This window comes from Poeciliopsis prolifica, unplaced genomic scaffold (genome assembly GCF_027474105.1).
Source record: "Poeciliopsis prolifica strain line A6 unplaced genomic scaffold, Auburn_PproV2 SCAFFOLD001, whole genome shotgun sequence".
Taxonomy (NCBI): domain Eukaryota; kingdom Metazoa; phylum Chordata; class Actinopteri; order Cyprinodontiformes; family Poeciliidae; genus Poeciliopsis; species Poeciliopsis prolifica.
The window spans coordinates 12593890-12614845 of NW_026562376.1; the positions used below are offsets into that span (position 1 = coordinate 12593890).

A 20956-nucleotide genomic window follows, 5' to 3' on the forward strand; every position below is an offset into this window, starting at 1 on the left:
CCTTCTGGTCACATTAATTTTATAGGGATTGCCCAGCTGTGTGCCACTGGCAGTTTTGTTAAAAACAACACTTGCTTGATGTAATGTTTTAATCTAAATTCTCCTGATCAGCAGTAATTTACATTAGACCAACTCCAAGCTACAATACAACTATTGCAGTAAGAGTATTTTCACTTTTAGCACAAATAATCAAGGTCAGGACAAGTAGGAAAATAAACCTATGAGACTTTATTATAATTATTCTTGCAGCTCAAGGGTATCAAACATAAAACTGTTGTTTGGCTCGTTTTTCAACCTTTAATGGATCCTAGTTTTTTTAAAAAGTGTATTGTAGTTGCATAATTTCCTCAAAATGAGTGGTGGGTGTAATGAGATTAACAAAAGCATATTTTCATTAAAATGATCTGTTTCTTGTGTCTGAGCTCATATTTCATAATTGTGATGATGGGTTTAGCTGGCAGTGGGCCTCCCAAATGGAATAAATGGAATAAACATTTCTGCTAAGGACCCCATAAAATCTTGAGTTGCCCTGTTGTTACTAGTAACTGCATCAGAAGTGAGAAGGAAACTAACTGGGGCAGAATTTTTTAAAGTTTTTTTGTTTTTTAGGATACCTTAACTTAAACATTTATTGGCTCTTGTGTTTAAGTTTTTAAAAAATGCGTAAGAGTTGAATATTTGTAGAGTATTGTACTCTGTTTGATCATTTATGTGTCCAGTCTTGTCAATGGAGCAGAACATGACAGCTCAGTGTGGAGCAGCCACGGTGAACCATCCCCTCCACGACCCGCCCATCCGCCGCTTCTCCCTCAGCCTGGTCAGGTGTTCGTTTGTTTCCACACGAAAACTTTGCATTTTGGTAAACTGATCAGCTTCTGTGTCGTGACAAACCCAATCCAGGACATGTTGAGACGGATACTTCAAATGGTAAGCCTCTGTGAAGTTAATCAATCGGGATCGCTTTTGTTTTGAGCATAGCGGCTCGTTTTCCCTGGAAGACGCAGGCCCATCTGTGTCTGGTTTCTTGATGGGTGCGCGTGTTTAGTGAAATGACGTACCGCTGAGGGGCGGGGCTTGTGTGTTGTTTATTGGTTCGTGGATATCTTGTCCGGAGTCCTTCTCAATCTCGTCACGTCGGGGTGGAAACATCAAGCGCTCCTTCCATTTAGATGACACAGCTAGCCATTAGCGCATGCTAAGCTGTTATAGTTGAATGATTGTACTGTTGACAGTAATGAAAATAGGTTCTCCGAACAAAACACAGAGTTATTCGGCTCTATTACAGACATTAGAAATCAGTAAGATGAAAAAGGGACGGTTAATGTTAATACCAAGGCTTAGTTAGCGGTGGTTTAATTCATCAGATGCTAACGCTATCGTTAGCTACAGGCGTTGAAGAAATGCTCTATGAGCATGCAAACAGGCGCTTTAGGTGACCAGCCTTATGAATGTTTGTATAAACAAACTATATGCTTGGCAGTAGAGTGACTTGTTGGACTAACGTACTAAATCGAGCTGAAAAGCTTTCGCATGGGACCACATTAACCACAATGCATTGCTACCCGCATTGTGTACACTTGGAGCACATGACTCCCCGACTTAAACTGTTCAGCCATAACTTTACGACAAGTGACAGGTAAAGCGAAAAGTATGTTATAGTGACACAAGTTGGATCGACATGTGGGGCGTAAACAATATGAAGCTGTATAGTACTGCAGGCAGTGGTCTACTTGGATATTGTTCCATAAATGTGGTTTTAATCTGTTCTCTACGACACGGAAGTTATATTTCCTGATGACTCTTGCATTGTTCTGCAGGAAAATAAAACCTGTCACTGAACACACAACCCTGTAGATTGCTTTAGTATTAGAACGTGTTCAAATAACACGGTATTTATCACAATGTAAACAACAAAAAAAAAAAAAAAACACAACATGCTCTTTTTGTTTTTATTTTTAAAGAAAACGTAATAGCCTACTCCTGCTGCTAAACAAGTAATAAATCATGAAATTATACCGTTTTCCATTGTGGGTCTAATGGAGTAACACTGAGACTCTTAACAAGCTTTAAACAGAATTTGTTCAAGTTCCAGCTGACCAGCAGTCTGCAGGAACAGATTGTGGAGTGAGGTTGTGCTGCCTCCATAGAGCCAGCAAACACTGGTCACTTCTGTACTTTTTCTGGATAAAACTACAAATTTCAAGGTTACCTTTTAAAACCATGCTTTGGATTGTTACTGGTAACCGGCTTGCTCCTATCCACCACTCAGACAAATCTCAGGCTTGGTTTAAAAACTATAAACACAGGTCTAAAGTATACACCTGACCTTTAAATTCTCCAGATTACATTCCAGACCAGCTTAAATAGCACGCAAGTGGGATGTGATGTGATTAAGAAGTGAGTCCGGTCCATTGAGACCTAACAATGTAATTTCCTTGAATCAAGGCATCTGCTGCTGATGGCTGGGCGCCTCAGGCCATTTAGCACTAAAGTACAACTCTGTTTTGAAGAAGTAATAAACTCAGTATTAGGTTGTATTTTTGAGGCTGGTTGAAGCCTTCTCATTATTTAGAAAAAAAAAAATCTCTTTCCTTCCTTGAGAAAGTATTCACACCCATGTCAGTCACATGTGTTCATATGTAATTTTTTGCTCTTCAATCCAAGTAAAATCCTCTGAGTCTGCAACAAATGCTTCATTTAGCCAGAGAAAAGATATTACTCCACCAGAAGTTATCTAAACACACAAGCATTGCAACAGTTTAATGGTTTAGATCAAAGCACATCCTATAAAAGAACAGCACAGTCAAAGGCCAGATCAAGGTCTAATTGAGAATCTGTGGCAAGACTAGAAAGATTGTTGGTGATTCATAGTGATTTAAATATGACTAACCTGTTTTTCCTGATCTTTAGGATGCTGTTTGTTTTCTAAACCTTTGAGGCTTTTCACAGCAGAGCTGGATTAATACTAAGATTAAATTACAGAAGGCACCAGTGGTGTCCTCTTAGTGAAATGTAATTTTTAAAATTTTTTTCTATTCCTGCACTATTTCTAAACCAAATAGTTACTTTAAACTTTTTAACTGGAACCCAACATGTCAGAGCAATAATGTCTGATCAGTCTGGCAATGTCAAGTCAATTTGTCAGGCGACTAAACGATACTGTAGTTTCATTATTGCCACATGTCACTGCTTTCTGACCTTTGGTCACAACTTCCACCACCTATAAGTGATATTGCTCCATGTTAAACGTTTTATGGGTGTATTGGGCTAAAAATGTTCATCAATACATCCCAGAATCAAATTCTATTTTATGACATTGAGTTAACGGTAGTAAAACCTCAAATATTTGATAAGTGGTGTTTTAGATTTGCTGATGACAGTGTTGTGAGGCTGTAAGCTTGTTGTTTGTTTGATCTGGGTCAAAGGTTGTTCCGTGACGCAAAACTTCAGACAAATTGTCGCTTCTTCAGTCGGCTCCGAACGAGGCTTAACATGCACGATGTATATCACACAGACCTCATTCGTTAATGTATTCATTTCCCAACAAAATCCTATTTTAGTACTGAAACTCAGATAGAAAATTGCAACAGACTCAAATGACCCTGATTAAAAATGCATAGTTTAATTGGAATATCTCTCACTTTTGGATTAAACTCAGCAGCCTAATTTAGGATGATTAATTTCCACCCAAATGCCCAGAAGAAATATAAATCTACTAAAATGATAAAAATGTTGTTGATGTTGTTTGCGGAGTTGGAAATTATCATCTTCTTCCTGAGTCTACAATTTGTGGTTTGGACCCAAACTGCTCTTCTTTTGCAGCACTGTGAGCTGACAACGTTTGAGCAGAAATGCATCCTCAGAGCATTGTCAGTATTTACAGACTTCATTGTGAAAACATCTAAAGCAGACCATTGTGGCACAATAGTGTTAAAAATAGAAAATTCCATTTAAATTTTAAATATTCCCTGGATCCAACATTTTACTCTGTGAAATTCCTCAAAATGAAAATAGAAAAATCAAAGCAGTAGGTCTTCATGGAAGGGGCGGAGATGTCAGCTCCACTCTCATTGGTCCCTTTTGTAAAAATGTGTAAAAGCTTGAGATTTTCCCCCTTGATTATTAAATCTCAATATGTGAGGCGACAAAATAAACTCAAATCTCCGCCCGGCACTGTTCATCAAAGTTCCTTTTGCCTTTAAATCTCTTAATTATGTTCTCTTGTGTTTCTCGTTTTGGGATGAAGGGAACAGTTGTCTTGCAATCAAAAAGTGTTCAGTTTGAATCCAGCTTAGCAGCTTCTTGTCAAGAGACTCAACCTGGAGTTGCTTTGATGCGTCGGTATGAATAGAAAAAGCCTCTGACTCCATTTATCTAGCAGCATTCAACACATCTGTGTTATACTCCGGGAAATAAACATGGATTACTAATTAAAAGTTTGCAGGAACTCAGTTCATTGGAGAAGGTGAACGATTAACTATAAAAATGGCTGCTGAGGGTGAACATATATATGTGTAGATTTTATTGTAAAAGGTGATTGCTGTGGGGACACTGCAGCTCTTCTCTGTGTCAGTCAGGTGGTTAAATAAGTAGCATTTATATTAATTCACTCTAGTCAAAGTGTGCATTGTCGTCTGCAGACTCCTGGGAAGGGAGGCTCCCAGAATGCAGAGTCGGAGAAGCCCACCACTGACCTGAACCACGACCAGACGTCTGAGGTAACGTTTTCCCAACATAATGCTGGACCCAAAACTTGCTGAACGGCCCTGGTGTGACGTTTTTAGAGTGTGATGACGTGTTTCTGTCTCCAGGGCTTCATCTGTCCTCAGTGCATGAAGTCTCACAACTCTGCAGACGAACTCTTCAAACACTATGAGCTGTTCCACGACACTGGAGACCTCCCTGCTCATGTGGCTCCCACGCGGTAAAGCTAGTTTTAACATCTGGCAAAAGTATTCATGCTTCCTAAACCTTTTCACAATTTGTCCTTCTCAAGATATTTTTTATTTTGTTGGTATTTTATGCGCCCTGCGACTGACTTGTCCAGGGTGAACCCTGCCTCTTGCCCAGAATGCTAGCTGGAGAGGCACCAGCACCTCCCGACCCCACTAAGAACAAGGGTGTTAGAAAATGGATGGTATTTTATGTGATAGATCCACACAAAGTAGTGTATAATTATGAAATGTCGGGGAAAAAAAAAATGCACGTTTTTTAAGAAAAGTATGGCATACCTTTATTTACTCTGATACTCCTAAATTAAAGCCAGTGCATCCAGTTGCCTTGGTTTGTAATTTAATTGGGAAATTGACTTGAGATGCATGTAATTTAATGTTTATATACGAGGGAAGCCATATACAGTACTGTGTAGTATTCACACCCCTTGAACTATTTCAGATTAACGCAGAGTAGCCAGAGTTTTTATTCAGTGAATGAACCAAAGAAGAGCACATTGTGAAATGGAAGAAGTGATTCATTATTTTCCAAAATTTTTTACTTTTAAAAATGTGTGGCAGTAAATGAACACTGCACATCACCCAGAGAACACCGTCTCCACTGTGAAACGCAGCAGTGGCAGCATCATGCTGTGGGCCGCCACCGCCACACTGGAACAGTTTGAATCAAAGCTCAATTTTCATTCGTCTACCATATAAAATACATTCAAAGTTCATGGATGTTATGCGAAAACATATGTTATGGAAAAGGTCAGGATGTCTGAACGCTCTTGCGTGATACAGTAAGGTCACGCATCCGCAGCTGACCTCCCTGTGGCAGAACGTTGCCCTGATCCGTCTCTTTCCTCCCTTTAGTGAAGACCTCACCATGTTGCGGCAGGAGGTTCAGGATCTCCACGCTTCTCTCAAGGTGAGGTTGAAGTTTCAAAGTAGTGAGTGTCGCAGACCTGTGAGAACATCTGCTGTACGATCTACTTTTGTCCTCTTTCTTTTATCAGGAGGAGAGATGGTTCTCTGGAGAACTAAAGAAAGAATTGGACAAAGTTCAAGGACAACTGAAGCAAGTAAATCCTTTCAGACATTTAGCATAATACAGTAAAGCACTGGCCCTCTGAATACACAACTGTGTGATCAGTAAAGATGCTTTCCTTTGTCTTTCTGCTCCACAGAACGATGGGCCGATAAGCGCCGAGGATTCAGGTGGTGAAAGAAAGAACATGGTCAAAGAACATGCTGAGATCGAGTTTTCAGTCATTTGTCGCTAACATGCTGGATGTTTTTCTTCCTCAGCCCTCGAAAGAAAGTTAGTGGAAGCAGAGACGGAGAAGTTCAACATTAAGCAGATGAAAGATCTGTTTGAGCAGAAGGCGGCGCAGCTGGCCACGGAGATAGTAGGTCAGTGTGGGACTGGGAGACTGTGAGGTCAGAGTCTGGGGGTCAGCTAACAAGCTGAAGTTCTGTTTTACTCGACCGCTGTCAATCTCAAAGCTGCCTTTGTGTTGTGTCCACATTTTCTTGAAAACTGTGTGGACATTTTGCTTCCTTTCAAAAAAAAAGTCTTTTCGTTGAGTTTTTTTGAACACGCACTAAAATACAAGTTTCAGTCTTACAAATAAATAAATTGAAGTATTTCCTAAAATAATAATAATAATAAAATGTGTGGATACAACCATTCATCTTGTTGAAATAGTATGTGAAAGATTGCCATATCATATACCTCTCTTCTTTGTCTTTCATCTCCAGCTTTACCTTTTCTAGATGAATGTGTTTCATCATATGCTCTTGACACATTTTACTACTTTTTAAAAGTTGTTTGAAGGCATTTAATTGTTTGATTTCTGAAAAACATCGAATCTGTTAGACCTGAAGTCTCGTTATGACGAGGAGAAAAGCCTGCGGGAGGCTGCCGATCAGAGGGTTTCCAGTTTGAGCGAACAGCTGCAGAGGGAGAACCAGGAGAACGAGAGACTCCAAACAGAATTGGTGAACACACAAAACTCCTTCTTTTCAGCTTTTGCTTCCAGCCCAGCAGCTCTGATATTCCTCTGTCGGCCTCCTGTGTGACCCGGCGTCTCCGCTCTGCCCCCTAGCTGCAGCGGCCGGGAGTGGAGGACGTGGAGGTTCTTCAGAAGGAGCTGGTCCAGGTGCAGACGCTTATGGACAGCATGACCCGTGAGCGGGAGGAAGAGTCTGAGCGCCTCAAAAGCCACTACACAGAGCTGCAGGCTAACTACACTACCTCAGAGGTTTGGGCGCTAAAACACCACTGCTCACCATCTTCACTTTTTCAGGGAGAGCTTCACATTTCTACCCAGAAAGGGCTGTGAAGTTATTACATCGTATACTACTGCCCCGCACATTTTGCAGCTCTTAATTCCCGCCTCGTGAATAATTCAGGGATTTCTTTCCCCAGCATTCTGGAGCAGAGGGGTATTTATAGCTCCATCATGTAGCTTCAGGCTCTGAATCCTTTTTTTCCCTCAACTATCGGTTCTATTTTTACCCAAGAACCATATTCTGAATAGATTTTCTCTTTGTCGTGATTAACATCTCAGTCATGTTGACGGCTGCATATTGAACCCGTTTTTAGCAGCGAGCGGCGCCTGTTGAGCACATTGAGCTGAGAAATGGCCAACGATACTTTTTATGATGCAAAACTCAAAGATTGACAAATTGTGTCCTGGTACAATGATGAGTTTATATACACTCATTGACCTGAATGTAATATCAATTTTACACTTTTACGAATGCATTCAAACAGCTAAATAACAAGTAATCTCAATGAGTTTTTGAAACAACAGAATATGAATGGTTTAATGTTAAACAAAGAGGAATTTGTGTTTCGTATGCACAAATCATTAAAAAGGCCAAAACAAGCGCATTAAACCCCTTTTGTGTCAAATACTCCCTTATTTCCATCAGTTTACAAACTATTTGTCCTCCTGAAACTGAAGCTTGCTGTTGTTTTTTTTTCCTGACTTACCTTCTGTCCTCATGTCTCCTTCCCTTCCCTCCTTCCTGTGCCTCTCACTCACTCTATCCCTTCGATACACAAGATTCAAAAACTGGAGGTAAAACCGGTCGATTTAAGTCGGGTCACCTATTTAATTTCACCTTTTAGGAGTTTTCCTTTTCGAATGCAGATTTTTCTGTTGTCCAAGCAGTGTGAAATTTCTTTTCAAGCATTTTTTTTGTGCTACCATTTGCTTTTAATTGCTTTGCGTTTAATTTTCTCCATCCCTTCTTCGCTGTAGTTTATTGAATACACGCTTAAGGACTTTTGGCAAGACTCTTACCACAGGTCTGCTGATGTGCAGGTGACCATATCCCAACTAAAAGCCGAGCTGGAGAAGGGTCCACAGGAAGCTGCTGTCTACACGCAACAAATCCACGAGCTGCAGGGAAATCTCAATAATTTGCAGCAACAATGTCAGGTAATATTTACACAGCAGCGTAAGGAAACAGCCATTACAGTCACGTGATCCTGAACAAACAGCTGCTACTGAAAATGTGTGGGATTTTATTTTTCCACCCGTTACTCTCACGAGCTTTACCAGCAGCCATCTTGTTCTCTGTGAGCCTCCCTTTCTGCAACTCAATGTCGAGGTGTCACTATCCACCTTTAGCAACAGATACTTGCTGACAAATATTACAGTGAGCACTATTATTAAACCAGCAGGGGGTGATGGTTGGTTGCCATCCTTGTCACTCAGTGTGAAATATAACCGCAGGCAGGTAATGTGACTGGTGCAATGGGAGGAGAAGAACGTAGCGCAGAGATTAAAGTGTCACTCATCGGGTTCAGATGTGGTCTCACGGCAGGCAGAGAAGGTGTTTGTTTACAGATAGCAGAGAGATTACAGTGGTGGATCCTCCAGTCTGGTGCCCAGTTTCTACTGACAGTACATAGGTTTGTTAGAGGCCAGTTGAGCAACCATCAGAGAGTTAATTGGTGTCTAAATCTAACCTTGAGAAAAGGAGACACACCAAAGCAGACTTTAAGAGATTAACTAAAGATGAGGGTTGAAAAAAAAAAGGAAAGCGCAAGTGTCCGTTCGACTTGTTGGATTTCTCCTGCTGAATCCATGTGTCCTCTTGCAGTCTGAGGCTGGCCGCCCACGTCGTCGTCAGCAGCGTTTCGTTCTCTATGACTCTGTTATCGAGCTTGCTGCCAGAACCCGGGCCGTGAAAAGAGCCGCACTTCAGTCCGGCGTCATGACTGTTCCTTTCCGTTGCTCCTATCGCACAGGCTGTGGGAGTTCACGAGGCGCCGCATCAAAGTGTTTTAACTATACATGTTTTTCTTTTGGCATGTTTCTTGTTTGCATAAGTATGATAAAATAGAATGGTGTATTTATAAATATCCCTGTTTCCTCCTTCCAAAATATTAAAATCTGCCATCCTCCTTTTAATGCCACAATGTTATTTCGTTTAGCTGCTTGTTAGTTTGAAGGTTTTCACATCGCTGTATGTGTTTGTATGTAACACATACAGTGCTATATACAGGTTGACAAATGGGGTGAGGTTATCTCAGGATACTGAAGCAAGGGAAAACATCTCATTATCTCAGCATGTAGTGAGATACTGAACCTGTTTTCACTAAATCAAGCTCTTGTTATCCCGACAAGTCAATCTTAACATCTTGATATAGGATGATATTTAGATAGATGGGTAACTACATTACCCTCCAAAAAGAAAACAAACTCAGTCTCATTACTTTTCTGTAGATGTTTGCTAAATGTATTTTGACAAGACAAGAACTCATGACTTTGTCATTGTGATATAGTCACAATTATCTGACTGTATCAACAAGCTCATGGTCTTGTTTTCTTTATACGACAAGTTTGTGTAAAAAACATAAAACAAAAGTCAAAGTTGAGATTTAATAATAGGAGAAGTATGACGACGTGATCTCAAGACCTCACTTCTCAATGTATTTGAAACCGTTTCCAGGACAACAGAGGCACAAAATGTCTTTATCCTGATTTGAAGTTATTATAAAACTCAACAAAACAAGCTCAAGATTTTGTCTTCCCCTGATAAGGAAACCAACCATCTGTATTAAGACAATATGATAAAAACAAGATGAATGAAATATTGGTTTCTGAGTTGCATTCTGACAGTTTATAAGCTTTTAATGCTTATAGAAACAATAACACTAAATAGATGCACAATGAACACCTTTTGTTCTTGCATGTCAGAAACTGCCTGACTATTGTATGAAATAGGTGAGATTTGTTGGGGAAACAGGAAATGTGTAGTAACTGTGAATAAAAGACACTGTGACATCATTCCTGTCAGGCCAACCACAAGAAACAGTCTTACTTATCTTTCTCCTCAGAAGGCTCATAACAACGTATTCTGGTTTTTTTTTCCCCTAGAGTCTCTCTGAGAAACTTGTGCGTAAGGAGAAGGAGCTTCAAGAAGCGGCGGATGCTCTGGGAGCCGAGAAAGCCGCCAAGAAGGGCGTCCAGGACAGCCTGAGGGAGCGGGACTCTGAGGTCCAGGAGCTCCAGGCTCGAGCCGCTGGGGCCGAAGCGTCCCTTCAGAAGGCCCAGGCTGAGCTGGCGGAGAGGGCCGAGGAGGCGGCCAAGCTCAGGAGCGAGATAGTAGAGCTGGAGGTGAAACACGCAGAGCTGAAGGTGGAGAGGAAGCAGCTGGAGCATCAGAAGGAGGAAAAAGAAAGCCAAGGTGCCCAGCAGCAGACAGAGATCAGCCAGGTGAGATCGATAGCGTGGAGACAGATAAAACAAAAAACAACCGAGTCATTTGGGTCAAAGCTCAAGCTCAGCTCGCACTCGTTAATCGTCTTGTCTTATATGTTGAGACAGAGTCACTTTTATCGAATCGGACTACATTACTGTACAAACTCAGTGATTGAGTCACAGTTACGCAGAATAAAAAGACTCAGGTTCTAGAGGTGCAAGTATGTTTTTCTCTCCATTTCTAATCTTTCTGTCTTGTGTTTTCACACTTCCTGGTGCCCCTGCAGCTGCATGCCAAACTGCTGGAGGCCGAACGGCAGGTAGGCGAGCTGCAGGGCCGTCTGAAGGAGCAGAGGCAGCTGTCTGGAGAGAAACTGAAGGACAGAGAGCAGCAAGCGGCCGACCTCCAGTTCAAACTCTCCCGAACTGAAGAACAGGTAGGAATGTGAAACTTTCCCACAAGATTTATCCTTATTAGTCGATCAGGGGAAGACAACTTGGACTTAAAATTGCATATTTTTGGGAGCAAAACAGGAGAAAATGAACAAACATTCACTATGTTTCATTTCAGCTGAAGGAGAGCTGCAGTAAGAACTCGGACCTGCAGCACCAGCTGGAGAAAGCCAAGCAGCAGCACCAAGAGCTTCAGGCGCTGCAGCAAAACACCAATGGCAAACTGCGGGAGGCACAGGTACTGCACAACAATACATTGAGACTGGAAGGCCAAGAGAAAGCAGATTTTTATTAACAGGGCCAAAGTTGCTCTTGTTCACATTTTGTCTCTGCATGAACACAGACAATGGTTTTATTTGAGGTTTTATGGTCGACTAACACGCTACAGTGCTTACTTTTAAAGTGGAAAGAAAAGGATGCAATAACAGGAACAGGAAAGGCATCCGTTTGTTTTTAGCCCCTTTGATTTCAAACTTTCAAAACAAATAAAACAGCAGCATGTAGAGCCTGACATTGTTACCCATTCTTCTTTGCATTTCATGCTGAGCTCAGTCTGACTGAGAAAATGTGTGGACATATTTGATAAATTGTCTTCATGGAGGCTTTCTGCCAAGTTGGATTTAGGTCTGGACTTTTATTAGGCCACTCTAACACATGAATATGCATGACTATAAACCAGACCATCAGAGTTTAGCTCCTGCTCTGTGTTTTGTGTTGCTGCCCTGCAGGAAATTAAGCCTGTGCCTCAGTTTCAACTCTCAAATGCCCACAGCATGACGCTGCAGCAGCAGAACTAAATATAAAATGTTTTCCGGTGTCGTTCTGCAGAATGACTTGGAGCAGGTGCTGCGTCAGATCGGAGACAAAGACCAGAAGATCCAGAACCTGGAGGCTCTGCTCCAGAAGAGCAAAGACACTGTGAGCCAGCTGGAAGCGGAGAGAGATGATCTGTGTGCCAAAATCCAGGCTGGGGAGGGAGAGACGGCGCTCCTCAACCAGCTGAAAGAGAAGAACCACGCACTGCATGAACAGGTGGAGGCCCGCGCACTCTGGTCTTCTTCCTACCCATGATTGTGTCATGATGTTCTGTTCGTTTCTGTGCTTATGTCATACGCACAGTATTATGTTAAAGTCTGGAGCCACACAAAAGCCAGTAAATCAAAATCTTTGATATATTTTTTTCTAGGGTTGTAATTAACAATTATGTCAGTAATCGATTTGTTCAATCAATTTTTCAGATGATTAATTAGATAGAAAAGTGGTAAATTATGTAGATTTTTCTTTTAGACCCTTCAAATAAGAAAAAAATTTTTTTACAGTGCAACAACAGAGCAATCCTTTAGTGTACATTTAATCCTTTGCAGCAAACGATGCATCTGCAGCTAAAAGAAATCCTTCTAACATCAACATGTAAAAAGCTCAACCTGTTCTGTTTGACTTGACATTGTTAGACTGATCTGTTGATCTTTTTTAATTGATTGATTAATAATTGGATTAAAAAGGTAGTTAATGGATTTTTTTCATGCAATTTGAACCAGGTGAAACTTTGATTGTTCTGGATCAAACATATTTATTAATTTTTTTTATGTTAAATACAAAATGTATATATTTCTTTTTTACAGGTTTGGTTTTATTACTGCTCTGAGGGTGTTTTTCCTGTTAACTCCAGTTAACGATTAATCGGTTTTTAAGTCAGTTGGCAATTACTAGTAATTGCTCATCACAATTGACCCGATTAATCTCTTCGGCCCTAATCTTTTCACATTTAAAGGTTGTGCAGTTGACGGACAAGCTGAAGAACCAATCGGAGAGCAACAAGCAGGCCCAGGACAACCTTCACAAGCAGGTCCAGGAGCAGAAGACTCAGCTGCGTTCAGCCCAGGACCGAGCGCAGACCCTGGAGACGTCCGTCACCGAGCTCACTGCCCAGCTCACCGACAGCAAGGAGAAAGTATCCCAGCTGGACGCTCAGGTACGTCTGTCACTCAAACGCGGGTGGTTTCAACTCAAAACTTCAAAGTGTGTTGTGCTGTTGGACTAACAAGTTTTTCATTGGTCTGTTTTTTTTTTTTTTTTTTAGCTGAAGGCCAAAACAGAGCTGCTTCTGTCTGCAGAGGCGGCCAAGGCTGCACAGAAGGCCAACCTGGAGAACAGCCTGGAGGCGTCTCAGCATGCTCTGCAGGACAAACAGCAGGTGGGTTCTTTTCTTTGTGCCGATTATTTAATGAATTATTTATTTTTATTTCTATGCTAAAATCCAACTGTTTTGCTCCTTTTTGTTTCCTGAAACAGTTGCTTCTTGAGTTTTCTGTGATGTTTCCCTGTCTTTCCACTCTGGACTTGTGTGTCGTGCAGGAGCTGAGCGAAGCTCAGAAGAGGCTGGAGGATCAGGCCCAGAGGCTCAGAGACAGACAGGAGCAGAGTGCCCAGCTGGAGAGCAGCCTGAAGGAATGTAAAGACAAACTACTGGCCTCAGAGCAGCGGGTGGAGCAGCTGGAAGGGCTCAGCAAGGTTTGTATTAGAAACGTGATCGCAACCATCGTGCGCTTAAAAACCAACACTCTGATTTGAACAGAAACTGGAGTCTCAGGCGGCGGAGGTGCAGACCGCGAGAGATCAGCTCCAGCTGGAGGTGCAGAAGTTGCAGAAGGAAAGTTCAGAGGTGAAACGGAGAGCGAAGGAGCTGCAGCGCTCCCTGGAAACAGAAAAGGAAGGGTGAGCGCAGTAGAAACGCAATGTAGCTTCACATCTATGAAGGCTTTTCTAAAAGTTTAGCTTCTTTCACGGCTCTGATGTGTTTTTCTACACTTAGAACAAAGAGTCTGCACGAGGAGCTGCAGAAAAAGGCTGCAGCTGCGAGTGGCGTGCAGCAGCAGCTGGAGCGCTGTGAGCAGGAAATGGCGGCTCTGAAGGTGAACCTGGACAAGGTGACCCAGGAGGGACAGAGTCAGCAAGTGGAGCTGAGCAAGAAGGCTCAGAGTCTGGCTGCGGAGCTGCAGAAGGTCCAGCAGGAGAAGGAGGCGCAGAGGAAGGAGCTTGGAGCGATTCAGGAGAGCCTGCAGAAGGCCAACAAGGCTCTGAAGGAGAGTCAGAATCAGCTGGAGGCCGACAGGAAGAACCATAAATCAGCCATGGAGGACAAGGTGGGTTTGACCTTCAACCTGGATCAAATAAATAGCCACTCTTTAATACAAAAACAGAAACCGAAAGCAATGTTCTGCTCTTATCTTCAGGACAAGTCTATTGAAAAGACAAGAAAGGAGCTTTTGAAAACCAACGAGGCCATCACTAAGAAAATGAACGAATCGAAGGAGCAGCTGGAGCAAACGAGAGAGGTAATGCTCTGAAAAAGCAGCCGAGCTTCACCGTTTTCAGGTTTTATTCATAAGTGATTCCTCAAATGTCAGGCAGAGAAAGCGTTGCAGGCGCAGCTCACGTCATTTGAGCAGCAGCACTCAAAGACTCAGGGGACGCTGAAGGCAAAGGAGGAAGAGTTGAAGAATTTGCAGGATCAGCTGAAGACAGTTCGGGGATCCATGGAGGAGGAGGCGAAGAGGCTGAGCGGACAAGTGGCTGAGCTGCAGGGAGCGGCTGTCAAGACGGTGAGGATCTTCAGTAACTTCGACGAGCAGCTTTGAAACAATGCACAGGAGGATCCGAGCATACATTTGTTTGATTCTCCTCTCCAGGCGGAGGAGGAGAGGAAACTGGCAGCTCGGGTGTCGGAGCTCAGCCAGGAGCTGACTGCTGAGAGGAGCCGGGCGGCGGAGCTGCAGCAGTCCCTGCAGCAAAGCCAGGAAAACCTCTCAAAGCTTCAGTCCGACTTTTACGGCAAAGACTCTGAGGTTTCCTCTCTGCGTCAAGACCTCAAGGTACAAAAATCACCAGATGCAAACCAGGTTCACAGTGCCCAGCAGAAAAATGACTCCTTTTAACATTTCAGCTATTTTCTGGGTATTTCAGAGGAATTTTATGTTGAATTAAAATGTTATACTTCCGTTTGGGTCTCAACTACTTCTAAAAACAGCCTTAAAAAATTCCCACCCAGCTGTTTCTCTGGCATCAAGTTTAATGTTTGTTTCAAAAACCACCCGACTGCTGAGTCCCATTCGATGGGCACTCTGCCGTTACCCAGCAACCTCAGCCAAGCCGAGCCCAGTTACCTATTTGGTCATCTGGTTTTACCACCGTACAATGGCTGCTGGAAAACACAAATGTTTCGTTGACTTGCCATCTAGAAATCATTTGGTGTATTTGTGCTTTTCGAACATGTACGGTGGTATAAATGCACATCTGTTTACAGCCATTTTCACCTGCCAGTATAAACATTAAGTTTGCGGCGTGGCCAACGGCTGCTTATTTGGATTTAAAGTGACAGGAGGCCCTAAAACAGTTGGTTCTGAAAGGAGCTCAAAATATGCAGAACTGAGCAGATTAAGAGCTCATTGTCTAAGAACAATTGTGTGATTAGACTAATCCTAACCTATTCAAGAAACATAGGTTGTCTTTAAAAAAATACATTTAAGGTCCTCGTTGTGACGTGACAAAGTGTGAATACTTTTTTGCACAAACTAAGAGATGTTTTGTGTCTCCAGAGCTCAGAGGAGAAGCTGAGTATGGCGCAGGAGGAGCTGGCCGCCAATCGGACGCATCAGTCGGCTTTAGAGGCTCAGATCCAGGAACTGAAGGCGGCCCGGTCCGCTCTGGAGCAAGAACTCTCCAAATGCCACCAGACGCTCCAGCAGCAGGAGCAAACCCTGAAGGAGCTGCAAAAGCAAGAGGTCGGTCGAAGAGTTTGAACAGCAATGTTTACGATTGTGTTGTCATGATTTGCTAAGCGTGTGAGAACTGACGCAGGGTCAAGTTAAAGAGGAACTGCAGAAGGAGAGAAGCAAGGCGGAGGAGCTGAGCAAAGCCAAGAGCGCACTGGAAAAGAACAGCAGCAAGCTGACCTCTGACCTGAAAACGCTGGCGGAGAAAAGTGAGAAGGTGGGTCAGCTCTTCATGACCTCAGCGACGTTTTAAACTCATCAGTTCAACTCAGGAGTCAATGGGTTGAACTGGGTCTGGATGTATTTTTTTTTTACCAGTACACTTTTTGTGTTTCCATGCAGAGTGATGTCAGCCCATCCAGGCTGCCATTTTGCTTGACAAGCATGTTTTATCACTTTGAATTCAGGTCAACTCTATGAGAAAATATTAGAGCTAGTTTAAGGTTTTTTTCTTTTTTGTATGACATAATAACAATAAAGTCAAAGCCATTTGAGTATGACTGGAGAATCACTTCATAAATTCAGTCCATTTACTATTTATTTTCATGAACACATGTGATCCTTTGTTGAAAGCACCTGAACATTTGTTAATAATTCCTCCTTAGGAAGTAGGAGAGTTGCAGGAAGCCAAGCAGCTGCTGATCCAGCAGAAACTGGAGCTGCAGGGTCAAGTGGAGGCCATGCAGGGGGCGCTCAAGGAGGAGCAGAAGGAGCACCAGGTCACCAAGGACAACAGGAGCAAGCGAGAGGAGCAGCTCCTCGTCCAGACAAAGGAAGTCCAGGAGCAACTCGTAAGTCCCCTCCACCTGAATGCCTCTGATCCCCTCGCTGCCTCTTTTAGCGATCCGTTCCTCTGCTCTCCTTCTGCAGGCGGCGGAGAGGAGAGCCAGAGAGGAGCAGGTGAAGCGCGGGGAGGAGGCCGAAGCTAAGCTGAGCATGCAGGTCACGGCCCTGAATGAAAACGTGGCCACACTGAAGAGGGAGTGGCAGAGCAGCCAGCGGAGAGTCGGCGAGCTGGAGAAGCAGACGGACGAGCTGAGAGGAGAAATCGCTGTGCTGGAGGCTACAGTCCAGAACAACCAGGACGAACGGCGCGCTCTTCTGGAGAGGTCAGTGGACTCTTGGACGAAGAAAGTTGCTTTAGTCAGACTTTGAGAACACAGACATGAGAGGAACGCTTCGAGAGACGATCTGACTTCTGCAGCTTCTGCAGAGACGACTAGTTCCACAGCACAATGAGGGTAAAACTTCATAAAAAGTGGATTTAAATCTGTACTAATCAGGTTCCTCAAAAAATGAGGAGAAATCAAAAGAAAACAACCTCTCATCCCTCCAAGTAGCATATTCACCCGTTAGTGATCTGTGCCGTTTGCCCTGCAGGTGCGTCGCAGGTGAAGGCGAGATCGAGAAGCTCCAGGCCAAAGTGGTGGAGCTCCGGAGGAAGCTGGACGACACCACGGCGGCCATGCAGGAGCTCGGCAGAGAGAACCAGTCGCTCCAGGTGAGCTGGACCTGCTGCACATGCCGCCCACAGGCGGGTTGATCGCGTTGCTCCCTGAGTGTAACTGCTGCTGTCGACGTCCGCAGATCAAACAGTCGCAGAGTCTGACCAGAAAGTGGGCGGAGGACCATGAAGTCCAGAACTGCATGGCTTGTGGGAAAGGCTTCACCGTCACGGTCAGGAAGGTGAGAACTCCTCGTTGCTCCCAGCGAGAGACACGTTCTGCTTCCTGTTTGTCTTTACTGACTGCCCGTCATTTGCCTCCCTCCGTCCTCCTCTGAATCCGCAGCACCACTGTCGACACTGCGGGAACATCTTCTGCGGCGAGTGTTCGGCGAGGAACGCCCTCACGCCGTCCTCCAAGAAGCCCGTTCGGGTTTGCGAGACGTGCTTTGAGGAGCTCCAGGGCTGATCTTCAGTGTTCTCCTGCCCCTCAGCTCCCTCCCTTTAACCCTTTATATTCCAGCGGGCAGAAGAAGGCTCGTCTTTGTCATTTTTAATGTGCACTAATGAAAGACCGCCCCAGCGCAAAAAAGACTCCCATTTGCATTGGCCGTCTGTCCGTGGTGCGGAGGAGACGCAGCGGAGATGCAGTGGGATCAGCTGGGACCGTCCGTATCTGTTTTTGTGCCTTTTGCTCCTCCTGTGGACTGCCAGAGAGCGGAGGCGGTGGATCCGCGCTCACCTCTTTTAAGTTCGTATTCAGGCCTCCATCGGCGTTCGGCATCGTCAGCAGTTGTGAGGTGGCTGCTTTGATCTTTGCTCATGTCTGCTAGTGTCACACTGCACCGGGGAATGAACCGACTCGGCGCAGTGCCGCTCTGCCATACAAAGATAAATGCAAGTAACTTATTATTCGCTTGTAATTATACACGTCTACTATAGAACTCTTGAATTCATGCGTTTGAAGTGAGAAAGCACTACCTATAAAAGTATAATAAAAAAAAAAAAAATCCTGTTAACCAAAAATACAACCATATTTAGGTTCTGAAAACTGCAGAAAAAACTGGACTGGTCTGTCTTTTCTAGGCCAATAACTATCTCCACTTCTGATAGACATTTTTTCCATAAGGACAAACAATAATAGAAGAAACGAATCCTGCAGCTACTTTGGTACCAGTAGAGGCAATGAATCCTATGGAAAGTGAAGAAATTCCAAAAAATAATGGATCAATCCAAACGTCTCAAACTTATGTTTGGTGCAGTAAAGCACGTAAATGCATGTATTGACCAAAAATAGTGTTCGTTTTTAGTAGAATGAGAGCTTTCTTTTTTTCTGGTTTCACCTGCAGATCACACCCATTAAATAATCACAGCAATTAATTTGTCACCTTAAAGCAGTGCTACTCAATTCCAGTCCTCAGGCCCCCAGCTCTGCATGTTTTAGATGTGTTCTTAGGGAACAGCTGATCCATGTGGTTGCATGACCACAGATTCAATCCAGGTGTGGCAGAAGGGAAACGCCTAAAACATGCAGGTCAGGGAGGCCTGAGAACCCGAATTAAGAAATACTGCCTTAAAGTCATAAAGCTACGTTTTCACTTAACTAAAGATTAATTCCAGGTTCTAAAAATTGCATTTGTTTTTCAGTTTATCCTATTAACTCCAGTTTTGATTCCATTTATTATTTTGGTCCTGAAGATTAAAACACATAAAAACTGAAAATGTTCTGGATTTTCTTACAGCCGGTGCAGGAGTTAATCTTTGAAGCATATTTTGGTCCACTTTGTTGATGTCCTTATGAAAACGGAGAGAGTTATTAATTTTGGCGAACTCAAAAGACAAAAAGAAAAAAATCTCATTTTCTTTGTGTTTGACTTTCTATTGGCTGATTCTCATCTCTCGCCAACGGATTGGTGCATCTCTGCTAAGAGAGTAAAAGCAGAAATGGCTAAACATTTGTTGGAATCAGCTGAAGTATTTACTTTCTATATGTAAATTTCATTAAATAGACACTCAAATTAGACCTTTTTAAATTGTCAAACATTTACAGTGTTTATCTTTTTCATGATTTCTTCAAAGATCAGTCATCTTGTCCAGAACCTGTCATGTTAGTTACTTCCTGTTCTCTTTGTATGGCAGCATGTTTCCTAAGCTGCAGAAATGTATGTATTGAGTCCATTTCATGACCAAAGAATGTCTGCAGCAGAGTTTGTAATGTGTCAGTATTTGCCTGAAAGCGTTTGTGACATTTTTTATTGTGAGTCTTTTTGTTGCTTTGTCACTTGAGTGCGTGTGTGTTTATTAACTTCAGGTTGTGGTGATGCAGTAACTGAAGGTGCCTCCATGTTTTAATTTGGTCTTTTCTGCAGTCCAACAGCACTGATTGTGTTTGAGTGTGTGCGCTCTGCTTTGAAGCAATAACTGTACTGGTGTGTGTGTGTGTGTGTGTGTGTGTGTGTGTGTGTGTGTGCGTGTGTGTGTTCACGATCATGCCTGCTGCATGAATCCTAGCTGCTCAGAAGCTCAGCATCTCTGACTCGAGGTTCAGGATCTGCTGCCTTCAGGTACAGCAGTTACTGTCGCTTCTCTGTCCAGCTCAGAACACTGTAAAGCTAAATTCCTGCTATTTTAATTTATAATTGCTTGTGGGATCTATTGTACTTTTTTTTTTGTTTTTTGACTGGAGCAGGTGGAAACACTGTAAACAGATTATGCACAGTATTCTGCAGCAAGCAGCTTGTTTTAGCTCTTTTTGCCTGAATGATCATCTGACACGAATGTCCATTTCACCTTCTGACAAATGTTTTTATTATGTCAAATTGGTTTCATGCCTCCCTCACCTCGACTGAGGAAAAAGCACTATTTCTAGGCATTGGACATCACAAATGTATTACTACTTGTATCCGAGTGAGGATTTACGACTGGTGAGAGGTTTTGCACCTTACCCTACTCCTGGCCCATCTTTGCGAGGCTGCAAACATTAGACAACCAACTTTATTCAGGCTTCAGTATCTCCTGCTTGTTATTCACTAATGCTGTCATAGTTATCTTTGTAAATGTTCGTAATGAGAGAGGTGAATTACTTACGTGTGGCCGTAGACATGTGCTGTAAAACAGTTTGGATTCATCAGTGTCTCACTCATTTTTACAAAGCGATACCACAGACTTGCTTCAGACACTTTACTGGCTTCACGTGTTGCTGTCGGTTATCGTGCATGACGGCTTTACTTTTCAGTTTAGTGGATGTAGCTGGTGGTTGCGAAGGTGTGCCTGAGGCCAGGTTCCTCTGCTGCTTGCTGAGATCTTGTACAGTCTGGGTGGCTTCGTTTGACCTGCCTGGAGGGATGAGGTGGTGTATTCTGTGTTCACATGCGCCATGTTGATTTTCTTTTTCATTGTCATGACAAGTGTAAATAAAAACCTGCGGTATGTTTCTAAAGGTCTGCGACGCATGTTTTTCTTTAGGTTCTTGTCTGAAAATTGTCCACTTGTCTGTTTTAGATTTGTCCAGGAAATGACAATGACAGTCCACAGAATGATGCTGCCACCACCATGTTTTGGGGATGCTGCGTTTTCCAGCATGTTTCCCGTCAGCAGAGTTTTGCTCATCAATTTGTCTCCTTCAGGTTT

General features: G+C 43.2%; 1 protein-coding gene across 2 annotated transcripts; it reads left to right on the forward strand.

The window, feature by feature from the left end:
- The first annotated feature begins 766 nt into the window (after window positions 1-766).
- Window positions 767-20769, forward strand: eea1 (early endosome antigen 1). Of its 2 annotated transcripts, XM_055037871.1 has the most exons (30): window positions 767-927; window positions 4641-4718; window positions 4812-4924; window positions 5808-5862; window positions 5951-6016; window positions 6122-6152; window positions 6243-6347; window positions 6814-6935; window positions 7043-7198; window positions 8009-8023; window positions 8270-8386; window positions 10334-10672; window positions 10945-11094; window positions 11229-11348; window positions 11939-12142; window positions 12882-13082; window positions 13191-13304; window positions 13466-13621; window positions 13686-13825; window positions 13923-14253; window positions 14344-14445; window positions 14518-14712; window positions 14800-14982; window positions 15706-15891; window positions 15968-16099; window positions 16488-16673; window positions 16753-16991; window positions 17263-17383; window positions 17470-17568; window positions 17673-20769. In XM_055037871.1, the coding sequence occupies exons 1-30, from the start codon at window positions 904-906 to the stop codon at window positions 17793-17795; spliced, it is 4203 nt and encodes a 1400-aa protein (XP_054893846.1). In that variant the 5' UTR covers window positions 767-903; the 3' UTR covers window positions 17796-20769. The 2 variants fall into 2 exon arrangements, with proteins under 2 accessions (XP_054893846.1, XP_054893853.1); XM_055037878.1 differs by lacking the exon at window positions 8009-8023.
- Window positions 20770-20956: the final 187 nt, after the last annotated feature.